At 39.7% G+C, this 24,579-nt stretch overlaps 1 protein-coding gene across 4 annotated transcripts in view; it reads right to left on the minus strand.

The window, feature by feature from the left end:
• The window catches only part of epha4b (eph receptor A4b), a 341,474-nt gene that overhangs the window by 284,935 nt on the left and 31,960 nt on the right, over positions 1-24,579 (minus strand). For all 4 annotated transcript variants that reach the window (XM_043701928.1, XM_043701927.1, XM_043701926.1 and 1 more), the window contains one exon: positions 5,635-6,295. In XM_043701928.1, the coding sequence (XP_043557863.1) occupies positions 5,635-6,295 (661 nt within the window). The remainder of the gene's footprint in view (positions 1-5,634; positions 6,296-24,579) is intronic.

The raw sequence follows: 24,579 nt of genomic DNA on the forward strand, positions 1-24,579 counted from the left end.
AGTTTCACAACATCTTTCTGATAGGAAGGAGACCAGAATTGCACGCAATATTCCAATAGTGGCCTAATCAATGTCCTGTACAGCCGCAACATGACCTCCCAACTCCTGTACTCAATACTCTGACCAATAAAAGGAAAGCATACCAAATGCCTTCTTCACTATCCTATCTACCTGCGACTCCACTTTCAAGGAGCTATAAACCTGCACTCCAAGGTCTCTTTGTTCAGCAACACTCCCTCGGACCTTACCATTAAGTGTATAAGTCTTGCTAAGATTTGTTTTTCCAAAATGCAGCACCTCACATTTATCTTGAATGAAACAATGAAGCTGAAAACAAGTCAATTTGAATAGAAAAATAGGGAAGTGGAATTAAATTTGTGGCAAGGATTTGGATGCTGGGGCAATGGCCACAAATGATGTTGCTTGTACTCCAGAAGTTTAAATGAAGGAAGATGCAGCTTATCCAAGACATCATTTGAGGTTCATTTTATTTTGTTCAGTTCAAGCCAGTTCCCTAGTTAGTTAACTCAAACTGGAATAGTTAGTTTCTCTATTGGAAGTACTTCAGCTTTCTCTATAATTAGATGCAAATAAATAGTTACAATGAAGCCTGAGCCATAAATTAGAATATATTAAATCCTCACGTGACCAGCAGACAGCTTTGGGCTTTTTTAGTGCGTTGATTCATGTAATCTGAATTCAGTTTATTGGCAGCTAAACCTTAGATCCTGTTAAAGTTGAAAACAGTCAAAACGTTTGCATTATTATTGAGTTGTGATTAATAAATCAGAAGGGTACATCACTATTGGAAAGTTGAATATCACACAACATCAGGTTATAATCCAACAGTTTAATTGGAAGCACTAGCTTTCGGAGCGCTGATGCTTCATCAGGTGATGAAGGAGCAAAGCTCAGAAAGCTAGTGCTTCCAATTAAACTGTTGGACTATAACCTGGTGTTGTGTGATATTTAACTTTGTCCACACCAGTCCAACAGTGGCATCTCCAAGTCATTACTATTGGAAAGCTGTTTCATTTCTTCAGCTTCAAGAACCAGCATAGGACTGGACGTCATTATTATTACCATTACTACCTTTTCCTTCCTTGAAGGCATTAACTTATACTTGGGTTTTGGCTGCAGATTGTTCATCATCTACAAGATTATTTATCTAGTGGTACACAGTGGTACTATGGGCAGCATTTCAAGTGACCTTGCGCTCACTAGACATGCTCGTGTGTTTCCCAGCTAGGCTCACTAGTGGAGGACGGCTCATTTTGCAGCTCCCTATCCCAAAATGCTGGAATAAACCCTGAGACTTCCCTGTTCCATTTGTGTCAGCCACTCATCAACTTTACCAGGGTATGCAGGGAAGTTCACAGTTTGATCTCAGGCCTGTATTAAGTTTAGCTAATCCTAGCTAAAGATGGACTTAAAGGGAAGCTGGATTTGAGGGTTAGAGAAATAGAAAGTTATATCAATGACATCAGGTGAAGATGAAAAGAGGACTGTGTGGATCATAAACACAACTGCTAACCAAATGGGTTGAATGATGTGTTTTGTGTTTTGCAAACTTCAATGATAGGACCATTAAAAATGACCACAGTGGCCCATTGTGGCAAAAACAAGTCACATGATGCCCAAAGTCCTACGTTCCACACCCACAACTCAACATTCTCTCATTTCCACCCAGCCTGCCTCAGAAATTAGCAATCTCCTCATACCTTCCCAATCTGGTCCACACCCCACAGATAAAACATGGGTCTGAAGGTGGAGTATTTGAAAGCTTCTCCCACCTCTGTGCACCTGACCCAGGAATGAAAATAGTGCCACAGTGTAGGGACAGCTCAGCTGTTGAACTCAACTGTACATTCAGTGACAATACAATGTGTTGTCCCTCAGGCGGGAAAATAAGGAGTGTGACTAACTAAAGACACAGCTCCAGAGGACAAAATTGTCAGTTCTCTTACACACAGGCATTTCAAATATGACAAAATAATTGACTGTGCAAATCATTCATGCATAGTTTTTGATCAACACTCTATATCACTGCTCATCACAAAAGTAATTCACTTGGGTTTAATTCACAATTAAGTGCAACCTCATCTCATTTACCAGAGGCCTTGTTTCCTATTCATGTGTATAATCTACTCAGTGGAATTCAGAGCTTCAACCAACAGCTTTTCCAAAGATTTTCTCAATTTTATTACAAGAAAACAAACTGTATATACAATACTGATTCCTATTCTCTTTTTAGTTGTGTGAATTACTACTAATTTTTGATTGAATTTTTGACCACCCTAAATTCTCTTTGAGAAGAAAGCTGTCTCCATTCATGCCTTCAGTGATTTCAATATGGTACAACGTGAGTGTTCTAATGCATAAATCACTTCACAAACATCAATGATATACAGTGACAGGAACTGATCCATTAGAGTTGCGTAATCTGCAGGACAACAATCACCTCAATCATCCAATCTTCAATGACCTTAAGTCACTGACTGAAACATCCCCAGCATGTGTTCAAAAGACAACAAGAGCTTGCATTTGAAAAGTCCACGCTTCGAAGAATCTCTCTCTAAAACCTAAAAAACCGACCTCTTCATGAAAAGGTTAACACATTCAAACTGGGTACCTGATGGAATCCAACACTTAAAATAGAATCTTGTTAGACCCTCGAAGGCCAATTTTTGAGGCAGGACTGGTAGGAGAATCGAAAAAGTCAGCATCAGGTTCAGACTGACACCTTCCTGACTCCAGGAAATCTTGCTGGAGGTGGACAAGCATATGCAAGCTGTTACCCACCCTGGCAACAATGAGTAGTCAATAATGACCAATTCTAACTACATTTGGGGGAGACAGAGAGAACACCACTAGGATATTCCAGGGAGGGCAGAGGGGGCCTCTTCCTGAGCATCAAACCTGGCAAGAGCTGGTTGAGATGGCTTTCAGATGGCAGACTGGGTGACGAATTCAAAGTTGAATTTTAAATTGTTTAATCTTTCTTTAACACAGAGGTCTTTGCTGACTCCCAGTTGAAGTGGTTTAGATAAGCCTTTGAAGATTTGCTTTTTAAAATCAGATAGATTTGTCCTATGCCTTATCAGTGATGACATCAGCACAATGAAACTCTAGTTATCAGTTGCTGGTGCAGCTAACCAGATCATTAATAAGAATAAATAACTGGCTGAAAGTTATTGCCTGGTGCAATTCTTAATTAATTCAAAATAATTACTTTTATTTGTTCTAATTAGCTTCTGTTGTATTTTCATCTAGAAAATCTTAGTTTACCTTGCCTGGTGATCCTATTATTGTTATTTCTATAAAATCATCTTATATACATTATTTCCTTTATACTGTCACAAATAACTTTCATTTTCCAAGTCTACTCTTCTCTTTATCCATTGTCCTGCAGATTTTTCTTTTTTTAGATACTATTTTTAGAAAGTCATTATTATTACAAATAATATTAATTCCTACAATGAACATGATTACAATTCAAGTATCTTTTCCAGATGTTTCTCTCATTTTGCTCAAATGTAGGATTTACTTTTAATTCCAGATTCAGAAATACACATAGTTTTTGGGCAAGTTAATTAATTGCAATTTTAGTCACACTTAATCCAACTGCTGTCCTTACAATGTGCTTTGTCATATGTCCAACGAAGATTTAGAAAACTGTAAGGGCCCTTTCACTCTTGTCATGTAACAGACAAAATCCACTCTCTTGTTATGTGCCTTATTAGGGCCCTCCTTATAGTGACAGGCAAGGAACCTCTGCAGCAGGTTCATTTAAATGAACACATCATCTGTGAATCCTGTCACTGTTTAAATGTCATCCTGAGGCCTACTTGGCACACAGGAGAAAGGTGTTTGTGCTGCTACATATCTGAAGGATACCTAATACTGCTTTGCTTCATAGAACTGCTACAACCAAAGAAAACTCGTGACATTATCTGAAGAAATTATTGACTTTTATTTACATTGATTCTCAAAATGTCACGTTTGCCAAATAATAAGATACAGATATTCTTCATGCATGATATAAAGTGATAAAATGACAAACTGTGGGTAGTAATGCTGTAATGTTTGAATTCAATATTTTGAATTGATTTTGATCCAAAGTATGCAGACTTGGTGGGGTAAGTTTCAAAAAGGCTTGGCAGTTTCTCAAGATTATTCTGTCGTGCTTTCCAAGATAATTTCTTCTCCCTCAGTTCCATTAATAATTATTCTTCAATTCTTTACTCCATATTGTTTACTAATGGAACTGTTTTGTGGTTGAGGATTGGAAAATAATTATTAAAGGAGCAGAATAGGAATGTATTATTGACATCTGAGATCAGCCAAGATTGAACTGAATGGTGGAAGAGTCTTAAGGGAATAAATGGTCTGCTTTTGATCTCATGATCCCTCATCCTCAGTATCAGACCAGAGGCCAATGATTACATGAATTAATAATTAAGCTGTGATTTAAGCTGTTGGTCAAGCAATATTGGGGAGGTGGAAAATTTTAAAGAATATTCTTCCTCTGGCACAAATATAGAGACTGGGAATCTACCACTTTTGTTATAATGCAAGGTATACGCAGAGGGGGCATGGAGACACTACATTTTTGTGTCTCTCTCTAAGTCTCAGAACTTGTTTATGCATGCAGAGAATAGTTCAGTTTCACCCCAGTTTGTTAAGCAAAGGGCAATGGACGCTAAAACAATGTCTCCTCACTTGACAAACTGTTTTCAGGCATAATCACAAATCTGCAAGAGCAGGTTTAGATTGAATATATGCAGCAGCAGCTGGGGATGAGAAATCACACACAGTTTGCACTTCTGAAAGAGACATCATGCATGTGTGACTAAGACCATTAACCACTACTAATCCCAGATTCTGGAGTTGTTCAATACCTCTTATACAGCTGAGTTTCAAAATATTACTTCAAGCACTCTGGCATCTTCCCCCTTACTAGATGTGCTATCTTTTATTAAAACGGCTTGATTTCTGGAAAGGCATCTGATCAGAGGAAGTTGTATTTTTTAGTTAAGTTTGGCGATAAATCATTTGATACTTTAAACAGCTTGTGAGGGGGGTGAAAACTAAAATCATGGAGGAATTGGATGGATTGTGGTCAAGTGTCATCTCAAAAGTAATCTTTTAACCGTTGCAATACGCTTGAATTAATGCTCAAAAAAGAGCATCACGTTGAAAGGATTTCCTTAAACTTGATCAAGTAGTAGTGGCATTAATATTAGTAACGTAGGAGGAGTTGAAGAAATAGTAATATTCCTTTTGTTCAGAACTTCAATCTTTTGAAAACCAAAATTAAGTTGCATATTCAAAATGTTCATCTTTGCAGCTGCATTGGAAAACAAAATCCACTCATCTTCCAGGATGGAGTGATCCTGTAGCTCTTTTTTTTAAAGTAACATTTCAATGCATTTTTACCATCTCGTAATGTACAAACTTGTCAAAGTTTTACATTTATGTTGCCATATATAGCTCACATCTTTATAACGCCTCTACCACAGTTAACTCGCCAAGACACAAGAAACAGTTGCAGAAACAAGCACTCTGTCTGTCTGGGGCAGATTGTGCCTGTTGTATTGACACACCAACCAAATTAGAAACAAAGGTACTTACGCTGGCAGGTATCTTTCTTTTCCTCATATCCTGGTTTGCAGACACATCGTCCAATAGGCACCAACCATCCTCCATCGGCACTGCAGTGCATCTTAGGTACATCGTACTCCTCAGAATTATTCACACAGGAGCCTCGGACCTCCACCAAGGAGGAGTCTCCCTCAGTCACCTTGTCAGGAAACTCTGCCAGGTTACGAATCGTTAATGGGCACTTTTTGTAGTAGACCCGCACTGATACCAAAGCGATGCAGGCCCCCACATCCTGAAAGGCAAGGTAAAAGCCTTTCTTTGTCAGGGATCCAATATCTCGTACCTCAGTGTTTAATTTCATCACCCTATCTCCAACATCCACCTGGGTGAAACTCTCATCAGCAGCAATCGTGTCAATCTTTATGTACTGAGTCTCCTTAATATACCACAAGTTGTTGTTGTTAGACTCATAATAATAGATGTTAAAGGTCTCCTTGCATGTTCCTGGGACACCTGGCAGACTGTTGCAGTCTCTGAGCGTAAATTTGATCTCAATATAAATACGATGGGCTCCATCCCGGGGAATCCAACTAGTCCGCAGCCAATTGTTCTGATAGGCTTCCATGACATTACAGACTTGGTACGTTCGCATTGGAGTGTTCCTCTCATCCATAACACTGATTTCTTCCCACTGCAATCAAGAAAGCACAGCGATAAGATCTGTTAGTACCACAAATGCCAACCAAGTATACAGAATCCTTTATATTTTTCAACACACCACTAACTTGTTAGTGAAATATTTCTGACAAAGCAAAATATTTATTTGGTACTTTATAGGAAGTCTGTGCAATAGATGCTAGCTTGACCCATTTCAACTATAATAGATATATTTATGTTTTACCTTAACTAATGAATCTTTATGTAGGTCAACCATGACAATGTAAACCAAATTCAAGCTAGTCTTTGTGGTTAGGATTGTGGTAGAGGTGAATAAATAATCAGAATATTGCCTGAAATCACTACATGTTGCATTGAAATACAAATGATTGCCTGACTTGGAGTTTGGAAATCCTCCATAACTTTGATATAAAGGATAACCCAATTGTTCATGCTTAAAGGGCAATTCTGACTGCTTAAAGACAGATGCCAAAGAACACGACTGTAACAATGTAATGCTGGCATTGGTTTTACTGCTGGACCTATGCACCACATAAAAATATCCAGCATTAGCACACACATTTCAATCACATGCACATGCTTTTCAACATGTTTCCAATTATTCTCATCCCAGCAATGCAAATACAACCATATCCCATTACAACTAAAAAGCCTTCCACATCTAGGCGGTTTCTGGCATAGATTCAGTAAAATGATTGTGGAAGCAATGCTCTTTATAGAATCAGGCACCTGAATGCAGAAACAATTAAGTCTGATTATTACATCTATTTTCAAGCAATAAAGTCTGTTGATGATCACTCACAAAAGGACAAACCTCTCACTACTACCATGTCGAGACCTCATCAGAATTGTAACGAAAAGAAAGGCTGGCCACCTACTCGGACAGAACAATTGGATGGGGGTGGCTGGGGAAGAGAACAACAGGATGGGGGTGGCTGGGGAAGAGAACAACTGGATGGGGTAGCTGGGAAGAGAACAACTGGATGGAGGTGGCTGAGGAAGAGAACAACTGGATGGGGTAGCTGGGGAAGAGAACAATTTGATGCTAATTCCTGTCACAGATAAGACTCATTGAGTTCGTTAACTATTCGGCTCCTCACTTTTTAATTTAAAGGCATCTTTTTATGCCCAATTTCAAACAAAGTCTATCTGAAATGTTAAGTTTTCTTTTACCCTTCAAATATTATGGGCTTATGTGCATTTAGACCTTTTCTAAAACTCTTCTACTTTCTTCCTGAACCCAGAAGCTAATTCACACGTTCTGCAAACTCGCACTATAATTACTGCATGAGTCATGTACTATATTATTTTGAAAAGGGATGAGGTAAGACAAACCTCAAGTTGTGTCTGTGTTTTTAGAATTTTGGAAAGTGTATATTCTCATTCCTTGTGTTCAGATTCCTCCATGGTCATGGCCCAACTATCTCTGTAACCTCATTTAGCCCCAGCAGTATTTAAAAAATCTGTATACCCCAAATCCAACCTCCTGTCTCCCTTCAGTCTCTTACCTACCTGCTCACCTCTCCACCAATGCTGCCTTTTCTCCATCTCTAAGCCCAAAACCCTAAAATTTCTTTCCCAGACCTCTCCTTCTCACCTCCCCCTTTAAGGTGCTCTTTGAAATTGACCTCATCCATCAAGTTATTAGTCACCTGACCTAATGTCACTTTAAAACCTCATGGGATATTTCTGCTATCTGGTTTACAAGTGCATTTTATTGGTATTCCGGAATTTATTCTGGAAGGCGTTTTCAGCAGTTTTATTTTTAAATTGCCTGCATACAGTTATTCTTTCACTGACATGATCTATTTGTAAAAAATAATCCTTCCCTTTGTTGAGACTCTCTTTTGACCCTATTTTGATTTCTGGTCAGATTAGGTGGCCACCAAATTCCTTGGCTATGGTGGAAACATTCAATTATTCCATTGAAACCATTCAACTGAACAGTTGACAATATCCAGGAAAGGATTTGGAGGTTACAAATCTTCTTTCAAGAAAAATCAATTCCAAAATGACGTTGAGACTGTCCACACACACCAGTCATTTATTTAGCATCAATAATGTGACCTTGAAGCATAGAATATCAACTTAGTATGGACTGTGTGCTCTCACTGCTCAAAGCTGACAGCAATTTATTACCTTCTGAAATGTGGGCCGATTTGGTAGAAATTTCCCTTCACCTGTCAAATTGCTAGCAGCTATTTTAAGAAAATACATGATTAATACATTACTCTGGAGATTTTGGCGAGTGAGAATTGTGCTTGGTAAGTAAGTACTGAGGATTATTAGTGTTAATTAATTTTTTTCCTAAAAACAAGAATTCTTCTTGGAATTAAGATTTTTGTTCTTAAATTAAGAACAATTAGTAAAGGGCTAGAGACAGACTGGAGTGTCGAGCTCTGGCCAATGCACTATTCTACGTTGCAGAGTACACACAGATGCAACTAGAACAGCTGACCAGCAGCTTTGAAATAGTGTATGAGAAGTGAAGGCCAGTGGTATTATCTCGAGATAAATCATGGAGGAGCACAGCTAGTCTGGCCTTTTTCCTTGGATGGGGGTGTCCAAAACTAGAAGGCATTGGTTTAAGGTGAGAGGGGAAAGATTCCAGAAAGTAGCTTATGGGTAACTTTTTTCATACAGAGAGTGCTGTGTGCATGAAATGAGCTGCCAGAGATGGCAGAGGCTGGTGCAATTACAACATTTAAAAGGCATCTGGATGAATATATGAATAGGAAGAGTTTAGAAGAACATATGCCAAATGCTGGCAAACGTGACTAGGTCACATTGGGCGATCTAGTCAGTGCAGAGGAGTTGGGCCGAAGGGTCTATTCCTGTGCTGCATGACTCTGGCTCCATTTACCCTGAGACCCAGATACTGTAATGCTCAAGGGACCCAATTTCAAATCTCGATGTTGAATTTGAATTCAATAAAAATCTGGAATTATGAGTCCAATGGTGAATCACTGTTGACTGTCAGGAAAAATCCATTTGGTTCATTAATGTCCGTTAGGGAAGAGGACTTATTTATCTGGTCCAGTTAACAGGTGACTCTAGACCCGCAGCAATGTGGTTGACTCTACCATCTAATTTTATTTGCTTATAATCCAGACTTCGCAATGTTGATTAAATTAATAGCATTTAAGGTTGACCCAAAAATCTCTGAATCTATTAACTCCTGGTATTCATTTGATAATGAAATATTTTTTCACTTTCTGGTTTCATAAAGACATTGTTAAAGAAAATCTTTAAGTCATGATTTTACATCCAATGGGTGTCTGCTGTAACATTCAGCACGAGTGTGACCTTGGCATTAAGAATGAACATTAAAACCAGTGCATTCAGTCTTACTGAAGAAATATATGCCCGAAACGTCGATTCTCCTTCTCCTTGGATGCTGCTTGAACCTGCTGCGCTTTTCCAGCAACACATTTTTAAGCTCTGATCTCCAGCATCTGCAGTCCTCACTTTCTCCACAATTAGGAATGCTGGCTTAGCCAGAGACCCCAAAATCCCAAGAATGATTTTTTTAAAAGTATATTAAGAAAAAGCCAACAACACAAGCATTGCCTCCATTAATCTGTGACATATGAAAGCAAATAGTTATGAATACTGTCATTGTCATGACTCAATGGGATATTTCAGAGAAAATGCTGAAATAGTTTGTTTAAAAGCCCCTGCATCAAGCATGAGCAGTGCTAATGATACTTTGCAAACAAATCCTGAATATTTTTATCCGATCAGAGCATTTGTTACATCAAAAGACTATGACTTTTATAAAAACACAAGAATGTCTCAACAACAACAAAGAAGCAGCTTGCATCTCTTTGTTGTGCAAAAATTAGCTGCAGGGAAATGCTCTGACAAACACCCCACACACAGTAAGAGAGGCACACTCATGCTTTCACTGCAGACCCTACAATTATGATTTTATTAAAGTCCCTAACACCAGGCTGGTGCTGTTGTAAATAAACTTCAAGGATGATCTTCAACAGTGACTTACATTTTAGAGTTATTTTTATTTTAATTTGAGGGATTCTCCTATGTTTTCTTGCCTTCCTGTCAGACTACTGCAATCCCAAAAGCTTCTTAGCAGAAAACTACACCAAATGCTTTAGCAGAAATGTTCTTTTACTTGGAACTAGAAGGGAGTGGAGTGGGGGTGTTGGTGGTAAAATTCAGAATCAAACATTGCACCAAGGACAGGAGCAAGGACACAAGAATGGCCATCTCCTGAATCTAACCTACAACTTAGTTCCACAAGCCCAGAATGATAACTAGCGGACTCAGAGAATCAACATATCACATAGCACTTACATGAAGATTCTACAAATTATAAAGATAACATTTAAAAATCATTTTTTTCTTTGTAGAAGGTTGATAGCATGATTTTAAGCTTACACAAGACAGTTTCCTACAGTTATTAAATAAGGATGTGCATTTCTTGTGAACAAAATGCGCTCTCAGTACTTCATGCAAGACATGTACAACAGAGCAAGCCGATTTCTAAATGTACAAAACTTTAAGTGTTAGTTTCATTTTGAAAACATCTGCATTTTTACTCCTTCCTCCCAGATCCCGCTTAGAAGCAGCTGGAAAATGCCTTCAAGGAGATTTATGGTAACATCTGATGTAAATGATGCATATATTTCTTCAGTAAGACTGAATGCACTGGTTTTAATGTTCATTCTTAATGCCAAGGTCACACTCGTGCTGAATGTTACAGCAAACAGCCATTGGATGTAAAATCATGACTTAAGATTTTCTTTAACAATGTCTTTATGAAACCAGAAAGTGAAAAAATATTTAATTAGCAAATGAATGCCAGGAATTAATAGATTCAGAGATTTTTGGGTCAATTTTAAATGCTATTAATTTAATCAACATTGCGAAGTCTGGATTATAAGCAAATAAAATTAGATGGTTTCATAAACGTTGATTTTGATATTAACAGCATTATCAAGGATGGTTCTGATTCCACATTGAGTTCAATTCAACATGTCTCTTCAAACTATGACAGAGATACATTATTACTTAAAACCAGAACCATAGTGACCTTCCAATTGCATTTTTTCAGGACTGCCACTATGACAATATTAATACAGGCAAACCAGTTTACCTATTGTCATGCTTAGTACTCTGTGACACAGGTATTCATCATGGTTGGTGGTATGCAAATTTAATGACATCTTTAATAGGGCAATCACTACCATAAATCCGGCTGTACAAAGTCCCGTTTTAGACTTATTTATTTCTTTTTCCGAAGAGCTGATCCTTTTTACGTTACACAGGGTTAAGGTTACACAGTGATGGCCACATATTTAGTTGGGCAATAATGCTAAAGAGGCAGTTTCGCATTAATCTCCTGCTCCATGCCAAACTTGATATTCCATTCTAATGAAATCATTTGCATTGATTATTGGATGGGGGTTCAGTTGGCAGATGTTACAATGCTACTCGTTTTTCACTATTATCCAAGGTACATTTATACCTGTTCTTGTCAAGATAGATAGTCGCAAAGATTCATTCATTCTTTACTGAGTCTAGTAAGTGGGAGTTGATTTATGGTTCCAGGTTTTGTGAATCTTGACTACATTAGGAAGAAATGCTGTTTTTTTGAATCCTAACGTGTCAAATGAGATATATCTACAGACACACGGTGGCACAACCATTATTTTAAAACAATAGTATCGCCCATGGCTTGTCTGCAGCAGGGAATGATCTACAGACCTATTAGGAGTCCTGCGGAGAAGCTATTGGTAACAGATCTTTTTAAAAATTGCATTACAAGTGAAGCAGGACTAAATATTCTCTCAGGAATGCCGATGCATAGTTCAAGGACAGAATTAAGACATACTCCAGCACAGAAATGAAAGTGCTGAACATACACTGTGGTTGGCTATGATTAATCTAACAAATAAAACACAACTTCTCAACAATGCAAGTTTTTTTTTTAAACATGGTATGACAGGACATTGGGAACTGTCAGTAGTAACAGACAGATCCCTCATATTGTTTAAAAATATAGATTGAAACTGGACCCATGTTGATTACAATTTGTGTTAGCCCCAAAGAAGTCCTCCTAGTAGCTGAAGAATATTTGAGGAGATTTCAGTGCTCACTCGAGCATATTCACAACCATAAAACTCATGTCATGGATGCCACGAGCCCAGGAAAAGGCAAGTGTCAAGCAACTAAAACCTCAGTTACAACACTTAGGCAAAGTTCCATTCTAAATATCACTGAAATCTTAAGCTTAGGCTGCAATCTTAATATTTGTCCATTTTATAAACAGAAGAAGAATGTGTTAAGCCATGAAAAGGGAGGAAAGAAAAGGGAGCCATAAAATTACGCAAACACAAAGTGGGACATGATGGTCTGGTCATATTACTATTAGACTAGAAATCCAGAGACCCAGGTAATTTTTGTAGGAGTTTGAATCCAAGAAATTTCAATATAATAAAGAATATCATTGGAATTAAAACATGACTGTGAAAGCATTGTCAGAGAAAAAGACAAATATTCCTGTCCTTTAAGGAAGGAACATGCTGTTGCTACCTGGTCTCGCCTAAATGTTACTCCAGATCCACACCAAAGGAAGCAGGCAACAAAGAATTAGGAGGAATTTAAGGAGCCATAACATGTCTCTGGCAAGTAGGATTAAGGAGAATCCCAAAAATTTTTATGTTATATTAGGAGCAGAAAGGTAGCTCAGGAAAGGGTCGGTTTACTCAAGGACAAAGACAGGAATTTATGCATGAAGCTAGAGTAAGTGGGTGGGGTCCTGAATGAGTACTTCACGTTCTTTTAACCAAGGAGGACATTGATGATGGTATGATTAAGGAGAGGTATGTTGATGTTCCAGGGCATTACACCATTAAAAAGATGATGGTGTTGGGTGTCTTTAAAAACATTAGAGTAGATAAGTCCCAGGGCCTGATCAGATCTATCCTAGGACGCTGAGGGAGGTGAGAGAGAACACTGCTGGAGCCTTGACAGAGATCTTTGCATCCTCTTTAGACAGGGACAAGATCCCAGTATGCTGGAGAAAAGGCAATGTTGTTCCTTTGTTTAAGAAGGACAACAGAGGTACTTCAGGAAATTGTAGGCCAGTGAGCCTTATTTCACTGGTAGGGAAATTAGATTAGATTAGATTACTTTACAGTGTGGAAACAAGCCCTTCGGCCCAACAAGTCCACACCGACCCGCCGAAGCGCAAACCACCCATACCCCTACATTTACCCCTTACCTAACACTACGGACAATTTATCATGGCCAATTCACCTGACCTGCACATCTTTGGACTGTGGGAGGAAACCGGAGCACCCGGAGGAAACCCATGCAGACATGGGGAGAATGTGCAAACTCTACACAGTCAGTCGCCTGAGGCGGGAATTGAACCCGGGTCTCTGGCGCTGTGAAGCAGCAGTGCTAACCACTGTGCCATCGTGCCGCCCACTATTATTGGAAAAGATTCTTAATGACAGGATTTACTTGGAAAGGAACAGACGTATTAGGAATAGTCAGCATTGCTGTGTTGGGAGGTTGCTGGAGATCTTGTCTCACAAATTTAATTAAGTTTTTCAAGGAAGTGACAAAGATAATTGATAAAGGCAGGACAAAGGATGTTGTCTACACAGACATTACTAAAAGGATTTGACAAAGCGCCTTATGATAGGGTGGTCCAGAAGATGAAGTCATATGGGATCCATGGTGAATTGGTAAACTGGATACAAAATTGGCTTGGCCCATAGAAGATGGAGGATAGTTGTAGAGGAGAGTTTTTCTGATGGGAGATCCTGGGCTGCAAGTTGACAGTTCCCTGAAAGCAGCAGCAGAAGTGGATAAGTTGGTCAAGGCAGCATATGGCAATCTTCCTTCATTGGTTGACACACCAAGTACAAGTCATGTTGCTGGTGTGTAAATATTTAATGATGTCACATTTGTGGTATCTGTGTACAATTCTGGTCACTGCACCATAGGAAGGATACGGAAGCTTTGGAGGGATGTAAGAGATACTTATCAGGATGCTGCCTGGATTGGAATGTATTAGCTATAAGGAAAGGTTGGATAAACTTGGACTATTTTCACTAACGGGTCAGAGGCTGAGGGGTGATCTGATAAAAGGATATTAAATTATGAGAGACATGGATGGGTGGATGGTTAGAGAGTCTTTTTCCCAGGGTGGAAATGTCAAATACTGGGAGACATAGGTTTAAGGTGGGAGGGGAAATTTTTAAAGGAGACAAACAGGGCAAGTTTGTCTTTTACACACTGAGGGTGGTCCGTGCCTAGAACACACGCTGCCAGAGGACATGATAGAAGCAGATATGATATCTATGTTCAAGAGGGAATTAGGCAGACATAAGAACTGTCAGGGAATAGCAGGATACGGACTATGTGCAGGCAAGTGGGATTATTTCAGAATGGTATCATGGCCATATGGATACGGTGAGCCGAAGGACCAATTCCTGTGCTATACTCTTCGATTGTCTATGTAATGTGGTTGACTTGTAACTTCTCTCTGAAATAGCCTAGCAAGGCACTCAGTTGTAACAATTGCTAGAAAGTTTCAAAACAAAACAGACAGAAACTAGATGGACCATTTGACATCAGAAACAGGAAACATGGCCCGGTCAACCCTGCAAAGCCCTCCTTACTAACATCTGAGGGCTAGTGCTAAAGTTGGGAGAACTGTTTAGGGTGTCGGTTTGCTCACTGAGCTGTAGGTTTGATATCCAGATGTTTCATTACCTGGCTAGGTAACATCCTCAGTGGCGACCTTCAAGTGAAGCGAAGCTGTTGTTTCCTGCTTTCTATTTATGTGTTTGTCCTGGATGGGGTTCCTGGGGTTTGTGGTGATGTCATTTCCTGTTCATTTTCTGAGGGGTTGATAGATGGTATCTAGATCTATGTGTTTGTTTATGGCGTTGTGGTTGGATTGCCAGGCCTCTAGGAATTTCTGGCATGTCTTTGCTTAGCCTGTCCCAGGATAGATGTGCTGTTACAGTTCTTGCAAGTTATTTTGTAAATGACATTAGTTTTTCTTGTTGTTATTTACAATTTACAAGAACTATAACAAACACTACATTGGACAACAGGCAGAAAAATAGCCATCAGGATACATGAACATCAACTAGCCACAAAACGACATGAGCAACTCTCACACTTATCCTTACATACAAATGAGGAAGGACACCACTTCAACTGAGACAACACATCTCTTCCAGCACCACTGATCCAGAATCTGGTTTCCAGCATCTGCAGTCATTGTTTTTACCACATCCATCCTAGGACAAGTCAAACAGAGACATATACAAGAATTCCTAGAAGCATGACCTTCCAACTGGAACTCTATCAACAAACACATTGACTTGGATCCCATTTACCACACAATAAGGAAAAGAATAGGAAGTGATGTCACCACAGGTAATGATGTCACCAACCCAAGGAAACATAAACACATAAATAGAAAGTGGACCATACCACCAATGCTTCATCCGGAGACTCACTGATGATGTTACTCAGTATGGGGACGAAACATCGGAAAATGGACCTTCTAGCTCAGCGAACAAACCCACATCCAGAATCTCAACCTGAGCTACAAATCTTCTCAAAACTCACTTACAGGCAATGTCCCAGACGCTACCATCGCCAAATCTGAATATGTCCTGTCCTACTGGCAGGACCAACCCAACAGAAGTGGCAGCACAGTGGTATACAGTCAAGAGGGAGTTGCTCTGGAAGTCCTCAACATTGACTTTGTACCCTATGATATCCAAAGGTATCAAAGTCAAACAAGGGCAAGGAAGCCTCCTACTGATTATCCTGTACCATCCACCCCCTGATGAACACTCGACACTCCTCTATGTTAATCATCACGTGGAGGAGGCACTCCAAGTGGCAAGAGTACAGAAGCACCACACATTGAGCTGTTAGACCTAAAGGACACAGTTTCTTGACCACGTCTACAGGTGGTGGTGGTGAAGGAATGAACAAAAAAATACAAAAGTATAAAAAAAACTTACTTGAACACATTCACACCAATCTGCTAACTGCAGATGCATCAGTCTCTCCCTATAGCTCAAACTGTCCAGTCCCGGCAACATCCTTGTAAATCTTTTCTGCACTCTCTCACGTTAATGACATCTTTCCTATAAAAGGGTGACCAGAACTGTATGCAGTAAACCAAAAGCAGCCTCACCAATGTACTGTACAGGAGCAACTCAACATCCCAATGCCTATATTCAAAGTTCTGACCAATGAAAGCAACTGTGCCAAATACCTTTTTCACCATTCTGTCTACCTGCGATTCCATTTTCAAGGAACTATGTACCCGCACCCCTAGGTCTCTGTTCTTCAACTCTCCCCAGGGTCTACCATTAAGTGTCTAAGTCCTGTCCTGGTCTGCCTTACCAAAATGCAACACCTCACATTTATCTAAATCAAACTTCACCTGTCACTTCTTGGCGATTTACTAACCATACCCCCTATATTCACATTTAATCATTTATTTAAATGATGAAAAGCAGAGAACCATGCAAGTGATCTAGCCTTACAAAGCAATATACCGTGTGGAACCTTTCCAATAGCTTTGCTGAAGTCCATATAGACAGCATTTACCATTCTGCCTTCATCAGTCTACTTTGTCACCTCTTCAAAAAACTCAATCAAGCTAGTGAGACACAATTTCCCATACAAAACCCAATGTTGATTATCCCTAATTAGTCATCACCTCTCCAAATGCATGTAAATCTTATCCTTCAGAATACCCTTCATCACCTTTCCCACCATTGATGTAAGGCTCATCGATGTATAGTTCCCTGGCTTTTCCTTACAGCCTTTCTTAAATAATGCCACCGCATCAGCCAACTTCCAGTCTTTTGGTACCTCACCCGTGGCTGTTGATGATACAAATATCTCAGCAAGGGACCCAGCAATCTCTTCCCTAGCTTCCCGGAAATTTCTTCGCAACACATATTGTGTGACACTATGACCATGCTAAACAGGATAGACTTCAACAGATTGAGCTGCTTAAGAATGATGCACCATGCACCATCTGCAGCAGATTTGTATACAATCTGCAACTTTGTGACCTGACATATTCTACAAACCACCCACCCGCCGTCCCCACCCACCCCGCCACTCTTTCATTGCCACCAAACCAGGGGATTAACCTTGGTCAATGAAGAATGCAGGAGAACATGCCAGGGACAGCACCAGGCATATCTGTAAGAGGCATTAACCTTAATGCTGCAAAAAGATTATTCATGAACAACAAGTGATAGACACAGTTGAGAAATGCTACAAACAATGGCTTGCATCTAATCTCTGGAGTCTTGTCACATCTTGACATGATTGATGGTGGACAATTAAATAGCTTGCTGAATGAGGAGGCTCTACATATATTCCCATCCTCAAAAACAGAGGGACCCAGTACTTCAATGCAAAAAGACTAAGCTGAAGTATTTACAATTACTTTTAACCAAAACTGTCGAATGAGTATTCCATCTCTGCCCCCACCAGAGGTCCTAGCATCACAAAAGAGCGTTTTCAGCCACAAAAACAGAAATTGCTGGTGAAACTCAGCAGGTCTCGTAGGATCAGTGGAGAGAAAGCAGAGTCAATGTTTCAGGTTCAATGACTCCGAAGAATTACAAGGTAAAGATTACTTAACTATCTAGCTTTTCCCACATCATTACAAAGTCCAATCTAAGTGAACACAATTTCAATCTTTCACTATTTTATAATCAAAACAGCCTATGTCCACACTTTTTTGCAGTATAGCAACTAAACTTGAGTCTATCTGGGCAAGTAAAGGATATTAAACAGGAATTTAACCTTGTCACCATCTTCCACATGCTTTTCAAAATTTTAATACCCCCAAGATATTAAGGGATTGAAGCAGCAATATTCTAACTAAGACATTAGCAAGGTCTTGTATATTGACAAAATTTAGCACTTGTCTGAACCTTATCCGTTTGTCCAACACAGCCATGAATGAGGAGGAAAGAAATGCAAGGTCCTTTGTCGTACTAAACATCTAACCAGCCACTTGCCATATATCTAAATATGTACTAAATTCAGGAAGAGCAGATCTATAGAGTGCAACTGCAGCAGACATCTGAAAAATGAAGGCATTGAGAAAACTAAAATGACTTGCATTTATCTTGCACTTTTGAAAAGCTACTGTGTACAGCAGGATGCACAACAAACTGCCACAAACTGCAATTTCATCATTTGTTTTTACGATGTTAATTTAAGGGATAAATATTGCTAAACTGACTGCTCTTCTTCAAAACGGTTCCAGGAGAATTTTTACTTCCACCTGAAAGAAAGTACAGGTCGTTCTACTATAACGTGTGTAATGTTAATGCAAATTCACTATAACACGATTGATGAATTCGGGACACTGTTTCTAAAGCATGAGCTTTAAAAGCGTATTGGTTATAATGAGATCATGGCTTATTAGTTTAAATGGTGCTGTATTACATGATTTTCTCATAACACGGGGTTGCACGAGAACAGAACTAACGTGTTATAGCAGAAATGACTGTGTAGGGCTTTTATTAGCTGAAGGACAGCACCTCTGACCATACAGCCACAACACTGCACTGGAACATCAGCCTCAATTGGCTTTGGACCCTCCAACTCAAAAGGCAAGAGCACAACCAACTGAGCCACAGCTGACAGCTTCATTAAAAGTCTGTGCAGAAATGGGTTCACTGGTTCTTAACTTTGGAGTATGGTGAACTCAGATCATTCTTACCAGTGTGCAGTAATAGTATGGATGGTAACAGACATTGAGATACTTAATGATTGGCTTTTAATATTTTTTAGACTGCTTGAAATGAGAAGCAGTAAAAAGACAAGTTTCTTCATTCAGTACACTCAAAAGTCAATATGTGCTGTTAGACTTTGTTTATAAGTAACACTGAACAATTCAAATCCAGACATTTCCTCCAACCCCCTGCTGCTTAATTGTCTTACTGTCAGACAGTCTCTGTTTCTGACTTATTGAAATTAGACAAAGCAAAAGGGGAACATTGTTGGAATTGTACTTTAGCTTTGGATGCTGAAGGGGGAAGCTAAGATTGAAAACTGCAGTGGCAGCTCAATACTATTATGTAACTGCTGCTGCACTTGTCAACCTTTGATGCCTACTCAGTAAATGATTATTTATCTTCACAATGTCTGGAGATCCACTGCAACAATAGCCTTCAGTGGAAGCAAGCCAAGCATGTTGCCTTTGAACTTGGAGACTGAATATAGCAAAAGCTTTTTTTATATATATTGAAGTAGTCTGCTCACCTACTTTCATGCTCCCTTTGGAGACAGAAAGTAAAAGAGTAATGATTGATTCTGCCCTCACTATCTCTTGTAGATGCAATGAAGGGCTTTTTTAAAATATCAAGCAGTGTATTTGAATCAATACGGCAAAACTTGAATTACCTCCCGTAATATAAGAATTATACATGAGTAACACTGTACAGAAAGATTCAACAGACATTTATTACAACTCCTGGTATTCACAAGTACTGCAACCACAGGCATTGCCAAGTCTTGCATAGTACTGAGCAAGTCATTATAAATGATTGTGAGATTCCCTCAGCATGTCATGCTGCAAATGGCCACAGTAAGATGAAGCCTGAAACCTTTTTTCTATCAAGTCACATAATGGCACTATGATACAAGATGGCAGCAGACTAAGATGCTCCAGCCGGAGCTCCTCTGCTCGCCAGTTCCTTTTCCTTTCTTTTTGTTGCTCTTTGCAGCAGTTTCTCTTCTTCACCCCGGCTACCACCCCAACTTTTGACGTAAACTACTCTAACCTACCTGGAGAATGGAGATGGGATGAAGGCAGACGAGTCATGGCCAGATCCCAGAGATGGGAGCTGAGAAAGGTCTGGATGGAGGCCAGTGCATGGAGCAACATGGCTTCATTTTCTGAAGCCCAGCGGGCATAGACTCACGTTGGAAAAGGACTATAACTTGAGTACTTTCAAGACTTTTTATTCTCATTCTGGACTTTTAAAACTCTGCATTCCTATGCTAATCTTTCTCTTATTACAGAACAAGCTGGATGGGCACTATTTTGCTCAGATAATTGACTAGTCAGTTAATTGATTCAATGCCTCTCCTCTGGGGCTTGGAGTTTTCTGAAGTTTCCTTTTTCCTCGTTCTGCCTGCCTTGCTCCCACTCTCTGTCTCAAGGTTTGTTTCTGAGCAGACACACACTTGTGTGTAAGGGACCTGCAGCAATGCTAAAGCCTCTCCACCCCTCCCCCCACCCCGTTCAATGGTATTAACACAGCGAGCACTTGCTAAGTCCGCTCCCCATTCAGGAAGCTAGGCAGCAGCACACAGCGCGAGACATATAACAGTTTAGCGCTAAATTATTGTGCTTTTGACACAAGTTGCACAAAGATTCTGACCTGATGGTACTTGCTATATGATTGAAGATGGAGATTGATGAGAAAAAAGGGTGTAGTCACTCTATAGGCCTGTGCAAGATGCCACTTAGATAACGTCAATCAACAGTTTGGATTAAACAAAAATTGTTTTTTTGAACTCTTGGGTTAGACAACTAAGTGTATTTTTTAAAATTCAATTCATAGATGGTGGCTTTGCTGACTATGCCATCAGTTATTGTGCACAGGGCAGTTAAAAGTCAACCACATTGCTGTGGGTCTGGAGTCACATGTAGGCCAGGTAAGGATGGCAGTTTCCTTCCCTAAAGGACATCAGACTTTTCCATCACTTGATAACGGATTCATGGTCGTCATTAGACTCTTAATTCCAGATTTTAGTTGAATTCAAATTCCACCATCTTTCTGGGGCTGGATTTGAACCCAGGTCCCCAAAACAATACTTGGGTTTCTGGATTAACAGTCCAGTAATAATATTACTAGCTCATCACCTCCCTTCTATTCTGTGAGTAAAAATGGGAATGGTCTCACTGAATACATGGTAAAAATAAGTGCTACTTAATTAACTGAAAATAAGACAATATTTTGTAACAATGGGCCAGACAACACTGATTTGTGACATATGAATCCAGATGAATACAATACTCTCCTTGTTAGTGGTTTGTGCCTTTGTATTGTCCCTGGTACAGAGCCAACAACCGGTCTCTGAACATGGACCAGACGAAAGAAATAGTTGTTGACTTCAAGAAGGTACGAAGCATTCACTCTCCGGTAGACATCGACAACTCCCCTGTGGAGATTGTGAAGAGCACTAAATTTCTTGGCGTACACCTGGCAGAGAATCTCACCTGGACCCTCAACATGAGTTCCATAGCCAAGAAAGCCCAGTAATGTCTTTACTTTCTGTGCAGGCGGAGGAAAGCCCACCTCCCACCCTCACCACATTCCACAGAGGGTTCATTGAGAGTAACCTGAGCTGCTGCATCACTGTCTGGTTTGGGAATTGCACCGTCTCAGATGATAAGACCCTATAACGGATAGGGAGGACAGCTGAGGAGATCATCAGAGTTTCTTTTCCCTTCATTACAGCATTTACTCCACACGCTGCATCTGAAAGGCTACGAGCATTGTGAAAGACCCAGACACCCCTCACTCAAACTCTTCTCACTCCTGCCATCTGGCAGAAGATACCGAAGCATTCAGTCTCTCATGATCAGACTGTGCAACAGTTTCTTCCCCCAAGCCATCAGGCTCCTTAACACCTAACCCGGCATAATAACTCACCACAAGACTTTGCTTCCTGCAATGCACCACTCCCTTGCTAGTATATTGCAATGTCAATGTGGAACTTTGTCTCTGAACTGAAATCTCTGGAGTGGGACTTAACTTAAAATGGCAACTACTAAGCCACAGTGAATACTAAACAGGTCAGTCACTCCTCACATCTACAAAGTAGCTGAAAGGGTCCAAGTCTTGATGTGTAGTGAGTGTCAAATTGAGGCCAGCTATGAGATTCTCCCGAAATGAATAGATTGCTAACATTCACTGACTATAGTTACTTGGTCAATTTACTAAAAAGGGAAAACAAAGTAATTGCAATATTTGCTTCAGTGGTCTCTTCAAACTTATAGTGACGCAATGAAGCATTATGGAATTGTCCTGTGGAAACCTCCGCGTGAAAGGAAACATTGGAAGTTCAAAATTTCAGTCAATCAAAAGATTATGCAAAATGGCTGAAGCTGATTAAGAATGCAGCTACATTTGTCAGTACATGTACCAGTCCCAGTAGACAAAGGAGCTAATTAATTTTCAATTATTGGAAAGCTTCTTAGTAACCCAGATTTCTTTTGGTCTTGGAAAGGGAGGGAAGCAAAAGTAGCTGTTGTTTTTTCTTTTTTTTTCTGTATTTGTTTTTGTTCTGTACTCTCAAAAAATTTGCTGTTTGCTAGAAAGGAGGAATCATTTCTTTATGTTCTGGAAGTAGGATTAATCCCAAAGCATAAATATTGGGACAGAAAACTGGAACTAAAGTAAATTTTGAAAATTACAAATTAGTTCATACAACCTGTTAGGATCAGGTGAAAGAAGGGTAACTTAGCTCCCTTGTTTTTTTAACCCCCATCTCAGTTGGTTGCAACAAAGATCCTTTTTATTTTATTTCTTTTAGCATGAAATCATCATGTTTTGAGAAAAATGGTGGACAGGAGTCAAAATTAAGTGGCCAATTTCAAGAGGTTTTTTTGAACAAAGTAATTTCAATGTTACTGTAACCATGAGAAAAATGATAAAACACCACATCACATATAGATACACAGATGAAAAGTTAAATAAAAAGCAGTGCTTGGTACAGGCAGGGAAAAAAAAAGGCTACAAAATGTAAAAGTCGTTCGAGTCCTGGAGGTGGTAGATTTTGACTGGAGACCACAGTTGTTTAATTGGTGGTTGGTATCTTCAGCGGGAGTGAACTTTGTGGAAACTCGAGAGTTCTCAGTAAGCGTTTGATTCTTCAATGTGCTTTATCACCAGGCATCGTTTTCAAGATGGTGAGGGAGGAAACAGGAGATGAGAGAGAAACTTGTAGATCAGTATTAGTTGAGAGAATGGGAGGTTAGGGTAGCCTCAGTTTGAGAGTTAGGGCCTCAGCTCCAGCCTCATGAGTTTTATTTTACAAAAACAAAATAATTATAATCAAGACACCAAATATCTTTTGTTCAGTGCACCGCTATATCTAATCTGTAGCCGTAAATTCTGAAGACTTATAAATTTATTTTTATTTAAAGGAACTTTTTCTTTGTTTATAATTAAAAATATAAGCCATAAGTATTAAATTAGCCAAGAGTAGTGTTTTGCAGAGAAAAGAAAACATACAGTGCTATTTTCTGGGTCTGTAGATTGAAAGAAGCAAAAATGGCCTTTAGTACAGTGATATGCTCTTGTCAGATGTGGGAGCTCAGGGAGAGTTTACATGTTTACATATTGAGGATTATATCTGCAATAAATGCTGTTGGGTGCGAATCCTATCAGATCAAATGGATCAGTGGGGAGAGATAGTTAGAGGCAATGAGGAATCTACAAGAGCAAGGGGGTGTGATGGATGGCAGTTATAGGAAGGGAGGAAAGTTGCAGATACAGTCACAAAGATGGGTTAACACCAGGAAAGGTAAGAGAGGTAGGCAGGTAGTGCAGGAGTCTTCTGTAGCTATCCCCATTTCAAACAAGTATGCTGTTTTGGAAAATGTAGGGGGTGATGGATTCTCAGGGGAACATAGCACAAACAGCCAAGTTTCTGGTATTGAGACTGGTTCTAATGCAATGAGGGGTATGTCGGGTTCCAAGAGATCAATTGTGTTAAGGGACTCTAGTCTGAGGCACAGACAGACGTTTCTGTGGCCAGTAGAGAAAAATCAGAATGGTGTGTTGCTTCTCTGGTACCAGGATCAAGGATGCCTCAGAGAGGGTGCAGAATGGTCTCAAAGAAAAGGAGAGAGGGACCAGCAGGAGGTCATTGTACACATTGGAACCAATGACATAGGAAGGGAAAAGGAGGAAATTCTGAAGGGAGAAGAGAGAATTAGGCAGGAATTTAAAAAGGAGGTCCTTGAGAGTAGTAATATCTGGATTACACCCAGTGCTACGAGTTAGTGAGGGTAGGAATAAGAGGACAGAGCAGATGAATGCATGGCTGAGGAGCTGGTGTATGAGAGAAGGATTTACAATTTTGGATCATTGAAATCTCTTCTGGGGTAGATGTAACTTGTGCAAGGAGGACGAATCGCACCTAAATTGGAAGGAGACTAATATACTGGCAGGGAGATTTGCTAGAGCTGCTCGGGAGGATTTAACCTAATAAGGTGGAGGGGTGGGGTGG

The sequence above is a fragment of the Chiloscyllium plagiosum genome, chromosome 13 (assembly GCF_004010195.1).
Source record: "Chiloscyllium plagiosum isolate BGI_BamShark_2017 chromosome 13, ASM401019v2, whole genome shotgun sequence".
Lineage (NCBI taxonomy): Eukaryota > Metazoa > Chordata > Chondrichthyes > Orectolobiformes > Hemiscylliidae > Chiloscyllium > Chiloscyllium plagiosum.